General features: G+C 37.7%; 1 protein-coding gene across 1 annotated transcript; it reads right to left on the reverse strand.

The window, feature by feature from the left end:
• Positions 1 to 613: 613 nt before the first annotated feature.
• hao1 (hydroxyacid oxidase (glycolate oxidase) 1) lies at positions 614 to 17,804 on the reverse strand. The gene is made up of 8 exons (XM_056240539.1): positions 17,640 to 17,804; positions 11,391 to 11,542; positions 9,973 to 10,228; positions 7,647 to 7,822; positions 5,092 to 5,183; positions 3,463 to 3,621; positions 3,312 to 3,381; positions 614 to 871 (listed from the first exon to the last, which is right to left on the reverse strand). Exons 1-8 carry the CDS (start codon positions 17,774 to 17,776, stop codon positions 804 to 806), a joined length of 1,110 nt encoding a protein of 369 aa, XP_056096514.1. The 5' UTR covers positions 17,777 to 17,804; the 3' UTR covers positions 614 to 803.
• Positions 17,805 to 20,921: the final 3,117 nt, after the last annotated feature.

Genomic DNA, 20,921 nt, shown 5'->3' on the forward strand with positions numbered 1-20,921 from the left:
ATAATGGCTTCATTCAGGTCCTGTGGTTCAGCCATGGAAAGAGCCAGTAAAGAAATCCCATGCCTTGTGTGTGACCTTTCTGAACCTCTCACAAACCTATTTGCCTTTCTGGCCCCGTGGAGGGATATATGCATATTCATGAGACAGTCTCTACAGTGACCGCACAGCAGGGAACCTGTTTACAGCAAATTGACTATTACTGTAATGAAATAGAGGCATGTAAATGACAAGTAGCTACAGTGTGGTGATATCAGTTCTGAATTCCTGTGCATGCAAGAAAAAAGCATTCACATAAATCATGAAATTGCATTAGTTAAATAGTCTATATATGTAAGAAATTTAATTTTAAACTAAATGAAAATGAAAAATCTTTCCTTGGCAACTAGCTGAATTTGTATTTCAAGTGCAAAAATGTTTGTTTATGGTTTTAGTTTTAACTAGAAAAACCCTGTTTTTTAGGTGAAATATTCCTTTAAATATCCTCTTCGTTGTGTTCCCAGTGTCCGGACAGTGAAGAAAATAGTCCCTGTGCATATTGGAAGAGTTTCAAAACTGGTTTGGGTTACTAAACATTGCATGCCTGGAGTAAACAGGAAGGATTACTGCTGTCATGCACGGTAGGGTTGTACAAACCACATGCTTTTGATGCATTTATTCAAAACTTTACACAAATGACTTACACAAATGTTTTATTCATGATGCTAAATCTGTCGTGCCCGAATCCTCCGGGTTCATTTGAATTACACAAGTCGGTCCAGTCACTGGCACACATGAAATCCCCCAGCATGCAACAGTTCTGCTCATTAGATCCTCGAAATGAACTCAGATCTTCTCAAAAAGGATCTATTGACTTCCTTCAGTGAGCGACACCCTGCCAGAAGACAACACACTGTAAAAACAATATCACATGCCAAATACAATCACACTGATTCATCTGAATGTATGTAACTCTGAATGTATATATATAGTATGTATATAGCATTTTAAATATTTTGATATAGTATTTTATGTAGTTCAGTACTGTTTCTACTTTATTGTAATTTTTCTATCTTTTATTTTAAATTAATTCAAATAACTTATTTTTTATAATTTTGTGTTATTTTATTTTATTTATATGTTTTTTATTGTATTGTATTTTATTCTTTTGTATTGTTTAATTGTGTTGTGTTTGTTTTAGTTTTATTTGTTGTTTTAATATTGCAGCTGCCAGTCTCTGCTTTAACCGAGGAGTTCAAGTGTGCCAAGGTCAGACTGGAAATGACCTTAGTAGAGTCACGCGACAAATGTGTAAGGGAGGCAGCCCCTGTGTTAAAAACTGGTAGAAAGTGGTCAGCAAAGAAATCTGTAGTAGAGGCAAAGGCTGCCCTTCAAATTGGGGATATCGTGGGACAGGTACAGCATGGAAGAGGGGGTTTTGGGCTCAGTTTAGCTCCTCCTAAATGGCACAAGGCAGGCCCAGCTCAAAGGAGGAAGCTGGTAGTCAACGAGGTGCGACAGCAGGAGGAGAGGATGAGGTGTATAAAGGCCATTTCCCAGGCCAAGCAGGGAGAGTGGATGAGATGGGAGAGTGTGGAACAACGTAAGATGGGCTGGCAAGACCTTTGGTCAATGGAAGAGAGTAGGATCAGTTTCCTTATTAGGTCAACATATGATGTTCTCCCATCACCGCAGAACCTAAACCTCTGGGTAGGAGAGGATCCCTCTTGTCCTTTGTGTTCATCACCTGCCACATTAAGGCACATTTTGACAGGATGTAAGGTGGCTCTTAGCCAAGGTCGGTTTACTTGGCGCCATGACCAAGTACTGCGATGTTTGGCTTTAGCATTAGAAGGCAAGCGTAACATGACCAATAAGTTGCCGTCTGTTCTAGCAAAACATTACACGCAGAAGACAATATTCCTCCGCCCAGGCGAGCAACCACCAAGAAAAGGTGTTAACACCAATTCTCGCCCAGGACAACTGGAAGCTGCTAGGGACTGGAAGATGCTGGCTGATCTTGACCAACGGCTTATTTTTCCACCTGAGATTGCCACCACTAACCTCCGACCAGATATTGTTTTGTGGTCTGGATCAGCACGCATTGTTCAACTGATAGAGTTAACAGTGCCATGGGAGGATGCGGTAGATGAGGCATATGAGAGGAAGAAACTGCGGTATGCTCATCTGGCCACTGAAGCAGAACAGCGAGGATGGAGAGTCCAGATTTATCCAGTGGAAGTGGGTTGTCGAGGTTTTGTGGCACACTCTACAACCCGGTTCCTCAGAGACGTCGGATTCAGCGGCCAAGAGTTGCGTCGCACAGTAAAGAACTTATCTGAAGCAGCAGAAAGGAGCAGCAACTGGCTGTGGTTGAGACGGAAAGATTCTAGCTGGCTGTGTACAGGCCGCCACGCTACGGTTTCGTAGAGTTCTTGAAAACTTGAAGAGTCTGTTGGTTTGTTTGTATACGTTCCTGTGGATATTGCGTGAATGACGGGTGGTTGGGTAGATATTGTGTTTTTGCGGTAGGTGGTATGCCATACGGAACCGTTGTCCACTGAAACTGCATATTAACGCACCAGTGGGGCTCGACAGCCTTAGTCAACGGGTTGGCGCGTATGGTTGGGTCGCGGAGAGATTGTGATATTGTGGTTAGGTCTCAGCAGCAGGAGGGATGTAGAGGTCAGTAAGCTGGGCTGAGTTGAGTGGGGGACGGAGGGGGGTGACTCTGGGACGCCAGAGTCACTGTCGAGCCCTCTTGAGGTGTCGTGGGCTAGTCGACAAAACACTGAGGACGGAAGGTGCCCACTTGAAGACCCTAGAGATGTCCCCTACTCTGCTCAATCCAGACGGTTGTCGTGCTGGTCCTGTAGTTGCAGCCGTCGCGTGTGCTAACGCGCCAAGTACACTGCTGCCGTTAACGCCGGACAGAAGGAGAGTCACACTACCTTATGGAAAGAAGCGTAAATGGATGGAGAAGCATAGTTTACTGTAAAGCTACGTCTTGGTTTTGCTTATCTTGGCGAAAGCCGAGTACAAATCAGCATGAAGTTTTAACATCTACTCTCATGTAATGGAAATCATTTTATATTTTATATTATTTAATTTCATTGTGTTATTTTATTATTTTATTATAGTTAAAATAATTTATTTTATTATTTTATTTTATTAATTTATTGTGTTTTATTATATTGTTTATTTTATTAATTTATTTTATTGTGTTTTATTTTATTGTACTGTATTTTGTGCTATTCTATTTTGTCTATTTTATTTTAATTTATTGTGTTGTGTTTTGTTCACGCATGCACAGACTAATGCTCAAACCAAAATACCTGTAAGTGCCAATGCCAGGTGAAGTTCCTCTCGCAGTAACTCTAGAACATTAGTAACTCCTTTGTCACCCTGCAAACAGAAAGATTGATGTCCGTTTAGACATTAGGAATTGCGTGCTTGTCCAGTAATTCCATATTTACTGTGTTTTACCTCACAGGCAAGTGCCCACAGGACGGGTCTTCCTACAAAAACAGCCTTTGCTCCCAGCGCCAGAGCCTTCAGCACGTCTGTGCCCTTACGAACCCCTCCATCCATGAAGACCTCCACCTGTCCTCCGACAGCCTCCACCACCTCAGGCAGAGCGTCGATCTGGCACACACAGCGCATTACTGTAGTTATTGACCAGAGGCTGCTCTTTCATTCTCAGCTACCGGTCAAACATATGACATAATCATCATTTTTCATGATTATAAATAAAAAGCTGTATTTATTTTATCACAAATGCAGTGAAAACAGTAATATTGTGAAATATTATTACAATTTGAAAGAACTGTTTTCTATGCAATTTATTGTAAAATGTCATTTATTCCTGTGATCAAAGCTGTAGTTTCAGCATCATTACTCCAGTCTTCAGTGTCACATGATCCTTCAGAAATCACTCTAATATGATGATCTGATGAAAGAAGGAAGGAAGAAAGAAAGAAAGAAAGAAAGAAAGAAAGAAAGAAAGAAAGAAAGAAAGAAAGCAAAAGAAAAAAGAAAGAGAAAGAAAGAAACAAAGCAAGAAAGCGAAAGAAAGAAAGAAAGAAAGAAAGAAAGAAAGAAAGAAAGAAAGAAAGAAAGAAAGAAAGAAAGAGAAAGAGAAAGAGAAAGAAAGAAACAAAGAAAGCGAAAGAAAGAAAGAAACAGAAAGAAAGAGAAAGAAACAAAGAAAGCAAAAGAAAGAAAGAAAGAAAGAAAGAAAGAAAGAAAGAAAGAAAAAGAAAAAAGAAAGAGAAAGAAAGAAAGAAAGAAAGAAAGAAAGAAAGAAAGAAAGAAAGAAAGAAAGAAAAAGAAAGAACAAAATAATGAAAAAATATATATTTATAATGATGCAAAGGAATTATATTTCAAATAAATGCTTTTCTTTTACATTTATTTTCATCAAATAATCCAAAAAAAACAACAACAACATGATTTCCACAAATATATTAAGCAGTAAAACTGTTTCCAACATTGATAAAACCATTAATAATAATTGCGCATCAAATCATCATATTAGAGTGATTTCTGAAGGATCATGTGACACTGAAGACTGGAGTAATGATGCTGAAAATTCAGCTTTGATCACAGGAATAAATTACACTTTACTATATATTCACATAGAAAACAGCTGATTTGGATTATAATAATATTACACAATTTTTCATTTTTCATCAAATAAATGCAGCCTTGATGAGCAGAAGAGACTTCTTACAAAATCATAATTATTCCAAACATAGCAGTGCATTTAAGTATCAAAATACACATCTAGTCCTGCTCGTCTTACAGTATTAGTACGGCGTCACAGAAAGTTCTAGAAGGATAGAGCATCAACTCAGCACTAATTATAGATCATAACATAAAACACAAGTGTTGAAGACCAGCAGCAGATACACCACCTCTGCGTCTATATTCAGAAATGCTCATTTGAGTTCAGCGCTCATAAATCTTGAGGTCGCATCCAAACCTTTGTCTGGCGTCCACTGGTGTAAACCCGTGACTGTATTTCACACTATCAAAGATGCAATTTAAAGGCCACAGAGGAGAGTTTGCAAAGAGCACTTGTGGGTTGGAGGTCTCATTTCTTCAAGCACTTACAGTGGCCGGGACGCCGTCGAGTTGTCTCGCTCCGTGGTTTGACACAAGTATCCCATCCACCCCATACTTCAGAGCTTCTCTGGCGTCCTCAGCTGAAACGGCACCACATTCGTTATGTGCTTCTGCTAAAGCAGTTTTGCGTTTGCTCATTCTGCAATTTGATGCCAAAATCTTTTGAATGGCTATGTGCAATGCTGTCTTTATCTGCATTTAAAGAGGAACTATTATGCCTTTTGGTTTTCAGGCTCTACTAGAAGAGGTGTTTATGCTTGAATGCTCATTATTCTCCTCATATTCTCCATTGTTGCGGCTCCTCTCTTCCCAGTCTGTCAGTAACGCTCTGTTTAGTTCCTGTCTCTATGAAGCCCCTCTTTCTGAAAAGCACACTGTGCTCTGATTGGTCGGCTGGATCAGTGTGTTGTGATTGGTCGAGCGCTTCGAGTGTGTTTGGGAAATGTCCCGCCCCTTTCCATAACCGCCAGTTTAACACACTACTAACTAACTCAACCAGGCCCCGCCCCTTTATTCTGCGTATGAATTATTATAATGAGGAATATTGTGACGTGTTCGTTCCCGGAAGAAACTCAAGACTACAATGGAGGCGTTTCAGGAGTTCAGAAACACTGACACTGATATAGAGAAGAACTGGAGCGTTTTCATGCTCAAACAGCAACATTACACACTAAAGAGAGAGGAACATGGGGAAAAACATAGTCTAATAGTCACTATTGCATTTATTCATTTATAAGACGCCAGTTTTTTCACTCGGAAGTATCTTCAAAAAAGGTGAACTGCTTGAACATGAACGGCTTTTCAGCTTTGCATGGACTATACTGTAATTTAAGTCTGTTCTGTTCGGAAAAGTCCCTAAAATGATTAAATAGCGTTTTCCTTTAAGCCGAGGCCAAGAGGAAAGGATGCACTTTTCAAGGAAAATGATGTTCCACACATGAGCTAAAATAACGAATGGCGTTCCCCAATTACTCCCTCCACGAGTTTGTCAGGGAATACATTTATATCTTTCGGTCTGTGCTGAAATTAAAAGACTTTTTTTTTTTCTCTTTACAGAATGTGCCATTTCCAGAGCCAGAGGGAAGATAAAAGTTTATCTGAAGACACAATAACAGCAGTGAAGCTTGCAGACGCTTGCGAGATAACCTCCCCGCTCACGGTCTGGCTCCCGCGAGATAAATGACACATTATCTTTCATTAGCGGCCCCTCGCTGACAGACGGGGTCAACGTCCGCTTTGCTTTGATTATATTATGCAAATCTCTCGTTCTATATCAGTGACGAGGAACATTCCACACTCTTATAAATAAAGGTTCCAGTCAGAACTTTTATTCTGTAGTGTTTTGCTGTTTATAAATTGATCATAAAAACTTATAATGCAACATCAAGAATGTTTTTCATTTCAAAAGACCCATATAACCAACTCAAGCTGTTCTTGAAAAGAAGATGCTTTCTTCGAGAGTAAATCCAATCCAAACTGGACTTTTGTAGCTTTTAGTTCTGTAAGTTGAGGTCAACTACTAGTGTAAGTTTTCACATTTTAAATATATAAAGTTTGCATAACATACCTTCATCTGGTTGCTTTTTGCAGGCTCTTCACTGCCCTTGAATTATCCCACAATCCTCTGTGCAGTTTGGCGGTGTAAATTAAATGTATTCATAAACATCTCTTAATTCAACTTATTTTTATTTGATTTTTTATTCATTTATTTTCTTCATTATTTTATTTTTATTTATTTGACTTCATTTGTTAATGTTTTTCACTGTATTTTTGTTGTTGTTTTGTATTTTATTTTTGTTTCTACTTTAATATATTATTTTTATTTGTTTTATTTAGCTCTTTTAGTATATATTTGCTAATTTAATATTGTTTATTTTATTTATTTGTTTACTTAATTTTGTACAGTATATTTGTTGGTGTTTTTTGTATTTTATTATATTTATTATATTACTTTTATTTATTTTATTTGGGTTTTTTACTTTATTTTTTACTTTTTTTAATTTAATTAAATATTTATTATTTCCTTTATTTTCTGTTTATTTCTTACAGTATATTTGTTGTTTTATTTATTGTATTATTTATGTTGTTTTCTTACAGTATATTTGTTGTTTTATTTATTTTATTTGGGTTTTTTTACTTTATTTTTTATTATTTTTATTTAATTTAATATTTATTATTTCCTTAATTTTCTGTTTATTTCTTACAGTATATGTTGTTTTATTTATTTTATTATTTTTTTTATATTACATTTATTACATTTTTTTATTATTATCATTTAAAATGTATTTTATTTATTATATTAAATTTTTATTATTAGGCCCAACATTTTTTTTTTTTTTAATAAACATTGCCACTACATCTTTGTTTGGTTGTCGCTAAAGCTCACTTAAATTTGTTTCAGAATCAGATCTTTAGACGTGATGTTACAGCGCATCGGAAGCCTGTCTGAATCCAATTTTCTTCCTGTGAAGTCACTGACCTACTGGACAGCTTTCGGACACACAACCACAGTAGATGACACAAAACAAAAGAGGATCCCTCACCTGTCAAAACGCCCTTGACCACCACCGGCAGGGAGGTCAATCTCTTGAGCCAGGCGATGTCGTCCCATCTCACCGTGGCATCGATGGCCTGAGTCACGTACACCGCCAGGCCGCTGTCCTCCCCATAACCCTCTTTTGAGGAGAACGCTAAATCAGGGGATTCGAAATTGGCCATCCTGTGGGAAAAAAAATGAGAGTGCAAAATGGAATTAGTCCTGTGAGTGTTTTTTTTTGGTCAGTGTATGAAAACTGAGCTGGGGTTTTATCCAAACACGGGCGCTCGCGCTCAATGGCACCTTGTTGCCGCTGGTGCGCTTTGATTTGTGGGGTCTCCGGGAGGGTTGAGATGAAGTTCATGTTGTGTCGCTGCTGATGGAAACGGAGGCAGTTGTGCTGAAATATACGGTGGGGCCGTGATGCTTTTTTGGATTTCCAATTGCCGTAATTCTTCTCGTGGGATCCGGAGCAGGAAGGCTTTACTTTCATGAGGGCATTTTTATAGCGGGCCGCTGTTGGCATATATCTGTAGAACTGCTGATATCTGAATGTTTCCCCACATAAAAAGTATAATGTAGCGAGTGTTGACGGAGCTGAAGCGGTGAGTATTAATCCCCATGAGCGGCGTGATCGACTGTATGGCGGCAGTTAACGCTTCCCGTGTTCAAGAGAGAGATTTCTGTTTCCATAAATACATAAAGCTCTTCAGTGAGCGCTTCGGTTTTCAAGGGACAACTAATCAGTAAAATAATATGTCCATGAGTGAGAGAAAACTGAGGCTTTGTTTATAGAGAAACCTCAGAGGAATTGTAAAAAGAGTTGATGTGATCAGTCTTGTGAGTTTTCTTTATCATGCCCCTGAAGAAAAATCCAGCATGTTGGTTCTTATCATTTTTCCAATAAGTCTGGTATTAGGTAGATATTTGATGCTATAAAAATGGGGTGTGATGTCATGCAAATTAGAGTGATGTGTTGTGGGTCGTTTCCAGGGTGTTGCTATGTGGTTTCTAGGTGTTCTTAGTGGCTGTGAGCTTGTTATGTGATTGCTAAGCTGTTGCCAAGTGGTTTCCAGGGTGTTACTATGTGCTTTTTAGGTGTTCTGAGTGGCTGTAAGCCTGTAATGTGATTGCTAAGCTGTTGCCAAGTGGTTTCCAGGGTGTTGCTATGTGGTTTAGGTGTTCTGAGTGGCTGTAAGCCTGTAATGTGATTGCTAAGCTGTTGCCAAGTGGTTTCCAGGGTGTTGCTATGTGGTTTTTATGTGTTCTGAGTGGCTGTGAGCTTCTTATGTGATTGCTAAGCTGTTGCCAAGTGGTTTCCAGGGTCTTTCTAGGTGTTCTGAGGGCCTGTGAGCTTGTAATGTGATTGCTAAACTGTTGCCAGGTGGTTTCCGGGGTGTTGCTATGTGGTTTCTAGGTGTTCTGAGTGACTTTGAGCTTGTTATGTGATTGCTAAGCTGTTGCCAAGTGGTTTCCAGGGTGTTGCTATGTGGTTTCTATGTGTTCTGAGTGGCTGTGAGCTTCTTGTGTGATTGCTAAGCTGTTGCCAAGTGGTTTATAGGTGTTCTGAGGGGCTGTGAGCTTGTAATGTAATTGCTAAGCTGTTGCCAAGTGGTTTCCGGGGTGTTGCTATGTGGTTTCTAGGTGTTCTGAGTGGCTGTGAGCTTGTAATGTGATTGCTAAGCTGTTGCCAAGTGGTTTCCGGGGTGTTGCTATGTGGTTTCTAGGTGTTCCGAGTGGCCGTGAGCTTGTTATGTGATTGCTAAGCTGTTGCCAAGTGGTTTCCAGGGTGTTGCTATGTGGTTTATAGGTGTTATGAGTGGCCGTGAGCTTGTTATGTGATTGCTAAGCTGTTGCTATGTGGTTTCCAGGTGTTCTGAGTGGCTATGAGCTTATGTAATTGCTAAGCTGTTTGCAAGTGGTTTCCAGGGTGTTGCTATGTGGTTTCCAGGTGTTCTGATTGGCTGTGAGCTTGTTATGTGATTGCTAAGCTGTTGCCAAGTGGTTGATATGATCAGAGAAAAAAGATCAGAGTAAGCAAATATGCAATGATAACATGTCCTGTCATACGATGCTGTTAAAATTGCAAAAATCACTTGTTCCTTGTTATAGATACACATAAGGACAGAAGCCTCCAGTGCAGCAGAGAGTGACAGTTAATCCGCAGGTGTTGATTGTTAAAGAGATGCAGTCAGATTATTACAGATGAAGAATTCACATCACAGTGTTGGTGAGTTTACATTCACACACACACACACACACACAGCCAGAGATGTCTGTAAAGCATGCAGCTGGCACACACGCGCGTCACGTGTGGTTGTCTCTGCGTTTACCTCAAATGAGAGGGCAGCTTAAATCGGTTGCGCACGTCATCACGTCGCCTGCCAAGATAAGGTGTGTCCACTGTGACAAAGATCCCCTTATACCCGGCGTCCTCTGCCCTCCTGACCAGAGACTGAGTCAGCGCTCGGTCTTTATAAATGTACAGCTGCATCCAGCGCACGGCTCCAGGTGAGGCCTCCGCGACCTCCTCTATGGTGGAGGTGGACCAGGAGCTCAACATCATCCCCGTGTCCGAGGACAGGCAGGCTGAGGACAGGTCAGAACAGAACACCATGATTGGGCTTGGGTTCAAACCTTCAGGAAGGAGTGATCCATCATGTAGGATCTGCTCAGAGATCATATAGATCCCTCACACAGTTTCAGCCTGAGCACTACAGTTAGGAGAACTATTACTTCAGTGGAACTGGGCTAATTTGTATCCACTGCTACTGACAATGCAACTAACAATAAGTGTGGAATCCATGTCTGCCACAGAGGAAAAAAATACATGCACAATTATGACGTATAAGGTTTAAATTATGAGATAAAATGTATCTTGTCATTTTATCTCATAATGTCATTTTGACTGTTAAAATTATGTCATTTTTTTATCTCATATGATATAATTTTGACTATCTCATAATTGACTTGGTATGTCAATTGTCTCATAATAATGAATTAGTGTCATAATTCATAAGTGTCTTAATTTGACTTATCTTTTATTATTGGCTTAGTATGTAATTTGGACTTATGTGGTCGTGATTGTTCACTTTCTATCGCATATAACATAATTTTGACCATTTATCTCAATTGACTTGGTATGTCATAATTTTGACTGTTATAATTATGTCATATTAAGTCATACATTGACTTTTTAATCTCATAATTATGATGTCATCATTTTAACTTTTTTCCTCATAATTATTTAACATGTCATAATTTCAACTTTATACCTCATAATTCTCATAATATTCTCATAATAGTTGTACTTGTAACTTTATATCTCAAAATGATCAATTAGCTTCATCATTTTCACTTTTTATCTGATAATTATGACTTTTTATGTCATCATTTTGACTCTGTCTCATAAATAATTATGAATTAGTGTTGTAATTTTGACTTATAGCTATAACTGTCATAATAGTCTGTCATAATTTCGATATTTTATCTCATAAATTATGACTTTGTATGTCATAATTATGATTTACCAAAGTATTTTTTGTGGGGCAGAAATGTGCTTCCATACTATGGCCACACAAAACTACAGTATATTAGCTCACACTATGGTAAATGTTTTTCATTACTGTAAGGGATAATAGAGTGTGATGTAGCAGGAGATAATGCAGTAGGAAGGACTGATGACGCCACCATGTGGCTGCTTCTAGTAGTTGCATGTGATGTCAAATAAATATAGTTGTTGGAGTCTGACCTCTGGCAGTGGCCGTCTCTCCGTCGGGATGTGCCATTCTCTGCATGGCTGTCGCTGCCACACAGACGGGCATACTGACCCGCTGACCCAGCACTGTGGTGGACATGTCCACTGAGGACACGTCTCTGAGCACACGAGGGTAAAGACACCACCTGCAGAGGAGAGAGAGAGAGAGAGAGGGAGAGAGAGAGAGAGCGAGAGAGAGAGAGAGAGAGAGAGAGAGAGAGAGAGAGAGAGAGAGAGAGAGAGAGAGAGAGAGAGAGAGAGACAGAGAGAGAGAGAGACAGAGAGAGAGAGAGAGAGAGAGAGAGAGAGAGACAGAGAGAGAGAGAGAGAGAGAGAGAGAGAGACAGAGAGAGAGAGAGAGAGAGACAGAGAGAGAGAGAGAGCGAGAGCGAGAGCGAGAGCGAGAGCGAGAGAGAGAGAGAGAGAGAGAGAGAGAGAGAGAGAGAGAGAGACGATTCACTAAAAGCATGTTTTGACCTCCAAAATAAACTCCAATGTTACTCGACCCTCAATAGAACTACTAAATTGGCCAGCTATCTATTTCTAAACATTTTAAAGAAAGACAAATCCTCTCCAAATACAGATTAATACAGACAATGAGACACAATTCATACTTCACGAATAACAACTGATGTTACCAGGGCTAGTTGTCACAAAATGCCATAATTACACAAAAAAATGCTGTGTTTTTTTAATTCCATGTAGACAAACCCAACTGCTGGGTGTAAAATTTTAAACCAACGGTTGGGTTTGTCCATATTTGACCCAAACATGTGTTGATACAACCCAGCATTTTTTAGTGTATGAAATAAAAAGTTAGAATGAGCAAAATTGAATTCTGAGATTTAAAATATATGTGAAATTATGATATTCATTTAAAAGTATGAGATTAAAAAGTTGATGATTGTAGTATGGGTATATAGTGGTATGTAGTATAGTATATTTCATATTAATGAGGATTATATTATACTAGGCCTATATGATGAAGAGAAAAATGACTTTTTACTCTATGATATCTCTTAGGTGAATTTCTATAGACATAATCCTTGACTAAAAAAGCTATTGAACACTTCTGTTATTGCTCAGGAAAAAAAGAAAGATGAATTGTTAATTCAACTGTTAATTTAACACATTTACCCCTGCCTCGGGGCACGTTGTCACATTATATGGGGTTATGGAAAACTGTTGATAAATGAAATTCAATCTAAAGTGAATTGGTTATATCTCTTAAAAACTCTTTTTAAAAAAATGAAATGATGTGTATTTTAAGAAATTATCAAAATGGTATAATTTGGAAAGTTTAGTTCCCCCAAAAAACTGTTTGCTTATTTATTGTTTGTTTGTTTATCTATCTCTTCTACGGTAAGTCAAAACTAACCCAAATCCACAATATGAATTTAAAACATATTCCGGGTGATTTTCAGCTAAATGTATTCAATAAAACAATTATGAAACACAACTACAACCAGATTGTGGGAACTCTGTTTTTAAAAAGATCAAATGTTTGCTTATTTCTTCCTGTATTATTGCCGTATGAATTCACCCTTGACTTGTAATATTTGTGTTGATTTCGTGACTCATGGGGTCGTCTGACCACAGCTCGCTTAACTTTCACAACGCGTGTCTGTAACCCTGAAGGACGTCTTGTTTGCACATTTTATAAATATGTATATATATATGACTAATATAAAGTGTCATTATTCATCTGGACAGTGCTGTAAGTCGCTGAGGTCTGCTCACCCACACGAGCGCTTCAGGCCAAGATCAACACACATGGTTATAACTGGCACACACTGCTCCAAAATTAGGCCAAAACATTTAGAAAAAGTGAAATACTTGTCAACATTTTGATGGACTGACTCGAACTATAACAGACTGACTGTTTACTTGATGGACAGCCAGAGTTTGGTGTTGTTACCCGTTTCATGTTTTTTAATAGTTCAAGCATTTTTATAGTTCAATGATTCTGAATAGGGTTTATAGACAATTATAAATCTTTTTTTTTTTTCAATTGATAACTAAATGTCAATAAACAGCAAGATTTCATAAGTACTTTCCCCCATAGAGTGTGACAACATGCCCCATTATGTGTTCAATTAACCTTGTTTTTTGTTCATTTTTTAAATTAACAGTATGGAAGCTGTATGACATGTCATAATTATGAGATAATGTCAAGATTATGACATACTAAGTCATAATTATGAGATTATGTCATAATGATAACATCACAAATTGAATTTATTTTGAATATTTTTATAATTTAAAAACTTTTTGTCATAATTTTTTTCTCAAAATTTAACCTTTATAGAATTATGAATTAGTTTGTCATAATTTGGACTTTACCTCATAATTAAGACTTTTTGATGTGACCTATGCCGTGATAGTGTATTTAAAATGATCTCATTTTAATCTCTTTTCATCTCATAATTTCTGAGATAAATTCTTTTTAAAGAAACGGTCAGTTTGTTGTAGTCCAGATGTCAAGGTTTGTGTCTGTACAGAGATTGTTAGCTCCAGTCTCACTTATTAGATATCTTTGTATCAGATAATAATTGGGTCTTTTGATTACGCATTTGTTGTTCATTGAGCAGACACGTTGATCAAAATATGATCATATAACACCAATTTTATCATCTCTACACTGGTTACCTATCAAGTTCCGTATCAATTATAAAGTACTACTACTGACCTATAAAGCCCTAAATGGTTTAGCTCCTGTGTATTTAATGGACCTTTTATCGCCCTACAATCCATCGCGTTCTTTAAGATCACTAAATTCGAGGCTTCTGGTCATTCCTAGGATATCTAATTCCACTAAAGGAGGGAGGGCGTTCTCACATTTAGCTCCAAAACTCTGGAATAGCCTTCCTGATATTGTTCGAGGCTCTGACTCGCTGTCCCAGTTTAAAACTAGATTAAAGACGCATCTCTTTAGCCAAGCATTCACATAATGCTTACCTCTTATACCACTGCTGAATCAGATCAAATGCATTTAATACTATAAAACTTGAAGAGACTGTAGGTTATCTGTATAGGTTGCATAGTATTTACAGTCATTACGTTCCTGTGGATATTGCGTGAATGACGGGTGGTTGGGTAGATATTGTGTTTTTGCGGTAGGTGGTATGCCATACGGAACCGTTGTCCACTGAAACTGCATATTAACGCACCAGTGGGGCTCGACAGCCTTAGTCAACGGGTTGGCGCGTATGGTTGGGTTGCGGAGAGATTGTGAGATTGTGGTTAGGTCTCAGCAGCAGGAGGGACGTAGAGGTCAGTAAGCTGGGCTGAGTTGAGTGGGGGACGGAGGGGGGTGATTTTGGGACGCAAGATTCACTGTCTTCATGCTTTATCATTTACGCCTGTGTTATGGAAATCATCATTATGAACAGCAGCTACGCTAATTATTTTCCCTTTTTGATTTTCTGCTGTTATCTCGGGACGCGAGTCCCGATAAAATGGCGTTCGTCAGCTCCAGTTTGTATCCAGCCTCTCACGGAGACTTCAGATGCTCCATTCACAAAGCCTGTGAAGTGACGACTCAACACGGGCGATATGGACTCTCTATGGTGGACGGCACTGATCCTCAACAACTCGTCTTAAGACCGGCGTGATTACTTGGACTTCCAAAAAATACTCTAAATGTTCCGATCCAATCTGACTTGTAATGCTGCCCGAATCATGCACTGTTCCTTCGTTGGCCAGAGGAGAACTGGCCCCCCGACTGAGTCTGGTTTCTCCCAAGGTTTTTTTCTCCATTCTGTCCCCTGATGGAGTTTTGGTTCCTTGCCACTGTTGCCTTGGCTTTTGGCTTGCTTAGTTGGGGACATTTAATATTCAATAATATTATTGATCTGCCTTACTTAAGGTGGACGTTGACGCAATTTTCTTTTAGAAACAAACTTTGTTATATTGTTATATTGTTTTTGTTATATTGTTTTCATGTTATCACTGTGAAGCGCTTTGATACAATCTGTATTGTAAAAAGCGCTATATAAATAAAGGTGACTTGACTTGACACATTCTTGTCTTGATCAGCTTGGTACATGTGTGTATTTCTCCTGGAGAAACAGGCGTTTACATGTTTTGCTCGAGGGCTTTGAACCTTCAACCCTTGGGTTTCTAGACCAGCGTCTGGTTGCACAAAACCTTACGTTCAGAAAACCCTCAGTGGTAAATAGTTTATATGTTTAACTAAGGTTGTCTTTTGTACAGTCAGGCCTTATATACATTTCTAATTCCATAAACTAGCAGCTTGTTAGTACAGATATATCAGATGCATTTTTTATGATTGAACGGTGGCATAATTCTCTTCATGAAAGTTGATCTTATTTTTTGAAACATTGTGTTGATCTGACATTTAAATACCTGATCTGTTCTTAAAGGGATAGTTGACCCAAAAATGAAAAAGTTGATGGTTGACTGATCTACATAGTATGGGGGGAAAGTACTATGGAAGTCAATGGAGCCCATCAAATGTTTTGTTTCTGACATTCTTCTAAACATCTTCTTTTGTGTTTAACAGAAGAAAGAAACTCATACAGGTTTCAAACAATTGAGGGGGAGATGACTGAAATGATGACAGCATTTTCATTTTCGGGTGAACTATCCCTTTAAATAGAGAGTAATGAGAATGAAATAGTAAAACAGAGCAATACATTAGAAGGAAGACAATTGTGCTTAGACATTTGAAAAACATGCTAATGCTTTTAGAAATAGGCTTTATTTGAGTTCAAATAGACTTTGGTGTTAGATTGAGGGGCCGTTTACACGTCACCATTTCAACTAAAAAACTTTTTTTATGCCTTTTTGCCTGCCGTTAAAGATAAATACAAATAAAAACCCTTTATTTTCACTGTGTAAACTACAAAAACATGAATTTGTGAAAACGGTGTTTGAATCTGAAATCGCCCCCTATACCCATAAACAGCCATTTGTAGTGGTGTCCGAAACCATAGTGGACATTATCGAGTGCACTTACTTATTCAATCCCACAATGCACTGTAATAATGAGTGTACAGCCGATGTACGCTCAACGGCTGTGCGTATTCACTCACTCGTTTTCATTCACTCCTTCAAGTGAACTGTGTTAGTGGATTACCGTAGGGTATAGTGAATGAGGGGTATAGGGGGCGAATTTTGGCCATGCGTATTAAAGGATTAGTTCACCTCAAAATGAATATTTCCTGATAATTTACTCACCCCAATGCCATCCAAGATGTTCATGTCTTTCTTTTTTCAGTGGAAAAGAAATTAAGTTTTTTGAGGAAAACATTTCAGGATTTTCCTCCACACAATGGACTTCAACGGTAACCAAATTGTTGAAGTCCAAATCAATGCAGTTTCAAAAGGCTATGAAGAGCTTCAAGTGTCTCTGCACAATCCCAGCTGAGGAATAGGGTCTTATCTAGCGAAACCATCGCTCATTTTCTAAAATAAATAAACATTTATTTACTTTATAACCACAATTGTTGGTCTTGTGCTAGTCTGCGACGCGCCAGGCATTACGTAATCACGTTGGAAAGGTCACGCTGGACGTAGGCGGAAGTACCGCCCCATTGTTTTAAACATCCAGGATACGCACACGAAAGGAGCATTTTAAACAATAAATTGACACAAAGACATAAATATGTCATTCAACATACAATACAATTTGAATGATCCTCCTTCTCCGCGCTTGTAAACAATGGGGCGGCACTTTCGCCTACGTCCAGCGTGACCTTTCCAACGTGATGACGTAATGCCTGGTGCAAATTATCAGGAAATTTTCATTTTGAGGTGAACTAATCCTTTAAGTGTTCAGTCTAGAGGCGCGTATGGTGTCTTTACAGAGTGACATCGCCAACTACTGGCCGGGCATGAATATTACAGTATTACAGTAGTTTGTAGTGGTTTTCGTGGATCCGTGTGAACGTTGTTGTCTGTACGCAAAACTTTTCAAAAACACAAAAGGAAAAACTTTTTCTTTTTTAGTACATTGTTATAAACATACCCTTACTTTCACTCAAAAATTGTTGCATTTTACAAATAATTACAAAGGAACAGCAAATAACACATTGAGTTAGTAGAAAAGTAGAAAAACTGAAATAGTATTTTCTTGTAAAACATGCTTCAATAATCATTGCTTTACTACAAATTAGAAAAATATTTTTTTATAGCGTATAACCTGGACATGTTTTTGTGTGATTCATGCTTATATCTGTAATCATAGCTTGTAAAATCAAAAGACACTTGATCTCGTACCTGGAGAACGCCGCTACATTATCACGCAGAGTCTCCTGCTCGTCGGCTCCTGACAAATAATAATCAAAAACTGACTTTGGCAAAAGTCTTTGAGCCTGAAGCTCATAATCACTAACACACACCAGCGTGTCTGACATGTTTCCACTGATGAGACTCAAACCTCTTCAACCCGCTGTATTTCACCACTGATGAATAATTAACTTTCTGCTAATGTTTATCCAGCATCGGTCCCTTTGCCCCGTCACATGCAGCTATAGGGGCTTCTGCTCACAAATATGTGATCAAACAACACAAAACTGAGTAAAAATCAATACGCTCTGGTCAAATTATAAAAAAAAAACATTAAAAATACTCATATGCATGAAATTAACAATTGCATATGACAGAAACAAGATTGTGTGCTTGAGACAAAACAGAAAAATAAATTATATTTATTACAGTTAAGCACAAAAATTATTACTTAGCATTTTTGTCTTGTTTTCCAGTACAACTATTTAAACATTCTTAAATCAACATGAATTTACTCAGATTATAAATCTTGTTTTTTTTTTTGACAAAATGTTAAAAAAAAAGTGAGTTTTTGCTTAAACCGAGATCTGCCAATGGAGTCAGATAAATAATCTTGTTTTTCCTTTGAATTAAGTTGATTTGTTCTTGTTTTAATCATAAACTCACTAACATTTTTGGTACAATCTTTAGAAAACAAGACTTAATATCTTTAATATCATACAAGACATTTCTTGATTTAACATATTTGTACTGGAAAACAGGAAGAAAATATTTTTTTTGCCGTGTTCATGATGTTTTAGAGTTGAATTTGTCATTATTCTCAATGGTAATATCATTAAATCATTACTATAATGTAATTTTGTGTTTAAATCAGCAAAAAACACAGGCAGCAAATGCAAATCTAACTTTAATTTTAATAATTAGTATATAAGTTATTGGTTTGTGTCTTAGGTGTCATCAAATAATGTTATATAATGTTTTAATAGGCTTTATTCAGTCGGCTTCATCTTAAAACTTTTTTTTTTTAATGTTGCAGTCATATTCCTGACAGCCTAGGTTAGGTGAGATTCTCCGTGACGTGAGTTTAAATGATGGCAGTATGTTCAGATTCAGTGTGTGTGTGTGTGTGTGTGTAGGATGTTCAGAAGAGCCTCCTCTGCAGCTTTACGTAACAGCTTCTCAGAGCTTCACATCCCTCCACACACACACGCTTCACTGATGGAGTTAAAGGATCAGTCCTCCAACTATCAGATGCTCGTTTGTTTACTGTGTTCATTAACCTTCTGGTGCTCCTCGCATTAATTGATAAGAATGTAAATGTGTACCTTGAAATGCAATGTAAGTCACTTTCGATAAAAGCGTCTGCCAAATGCATACATGTAATTTAATATTTTGTATTTTTACTAAATATACTACTAAATATATTTATGCATTAATCCATTTATTCACTTTTTGAGCATAGACCTGAAAATGAATGTTCCAACTTATTAAATCTTGAATGCTTTAAATCACACACCTAAGTTTGGTCTCTTTTTAAAGACGACACTTGGCGGATTATTGCTGAAGTAAAAAAAAAAAAGTGTATTGTTATAAAAAATGCACAGAAATATTATTTAACATTTTTATATGAAATATGTATTTTCCAAAACATGTTATACTCTAAAACTACGAGAAAATCAAAGCCATAAATCTAAACAAGTTGTTTTTCCAAATTTGAGGTTGATTTATCAAAAAATGAGCTTTCAGTAAGATTTGAGCGCAGTACCAAACGTTTCCTCTAGTCTAGATTAAATGTATCTCCCATTCATTTCCAATGCGCTCATTTTTGACTGCGAAAAATACAAGTTAGACAAATTTTTTTTCAGGACCATTAAACCTTTTTGTGTTCACACAGCAAGTGCCAAAACCTTTACCAAGTTTCATACCATTTCGATGAAGTAAACACATATAAGTAACATATTTTGGTCAAAAATGACCTAAGAGCACCACATGGTTAAACTGACTGCTTCATAACTATCTAATTTCCATGAAATTTTTAAGTATGGGAATGATAGTGATAAAACCGTGACACAAAAGAAAACTTATATTTCAGCTTTTTCTTTGTCTGATGATGTTCAATTCTGTTCAATTTCTACACTGTTTGTATTCCTTCAGTTGGATATGTGAAATTAAATCTGCCAGCTTTGCACAACACAACACTGATGAACACAGACTCAGACCCTCGGTAGTGAACATCCTGAGCTGTGACGTCAGGTAAAAATGTAAGTCCAATTGATATTTTTTGAGAAATAATATGTGAAATACTTGCATTTTGAAATGTATTTATTTTTTGCTTGAAAAGTTTAATTTTACAACACAAATGGCTGCTTTTGAATGCCTGTCAAAGTAAATATGCTTTTTTGCAGCTGAATCATGATTGATGTATAGTTATGATATTTTAACTGCAACCCTTGAACTCTTTTTATAGATGTATAAAAAATGTATAAGTAGGTCGACTTGTTTTTCTATGTAATATTTTTTTTTCTTGTATCTTTTAAACATATATGGGCCAGATTTACTGAACAGGGCAATAATGGTGCAAATGCCACTACTATGGCTGGGTTTAAATCCACTTTTTATGCCCTTCCCTTGCTAACTTCCCTCTGTCTGGTTCACTCGGATGTAAGTCATTGCTTACGTTGCATGAATAGACGCTGAAGCTGCGGCTGAAATTGGTCACTTGTTCACATATTTACTATTTTCTACCAGAGATGGTCTCATGCTGCATCATAGACACCTCAGAAACGTAGATTTTCCCTCCTCGTTCTTGGAGAGTACGTCTGGAATGCCACTTAAAGTCCCCATGAAATCAAAACATTTTTTGGCGTTATGAATATATTAGCCTTACTGTAATCTAAGCTAGTGTGCTCCAAAACAATGACAAAATTGACATTTATAAGATATAAGCATTTAAAACTTCCAGTCTCTCATTTCCGCCAATATGGATCAATGATTTTGATGACATCACTGCACTTCAGCTTCTCATCGAGCCCGTTCTCATCCCAAGGCGTAATATACTGACTCTTTTGCCAAAGCGTCTATATCCCACGCACATGGCACCCTTTAGCGTCATATGAGACGCAGATATATGGCGCCTCCTAGTGGTCTAACCCTAACACTACCCCAGACCTAAACCTACCCAAAACCGAAGCGTGTTATATTGACGCTAAAGGGTGCCATATGCGTTGGATATAGACGCTTTGGCAAAAGAGTCAATATATTACGCTTTGGGAT

The sequence above is a fragment of the Rhinichthys klamathensis genome, unplaced genomic scaffold (assembly GCF_029890125.1).
Source record: "Rhinichthys klamathensis goyatoka isolate OS25496 unplaced genomic scaffold, OSU_Roscu_1.1 h1tg000603l_1, whole genome shotgun sequence".
NCBI lineage: Eukaryota > Metazoa > Chordata > Actinopteri > Cypriniformes > Leuciscidae > Rhinichthys > Rhinichthys klamathensis.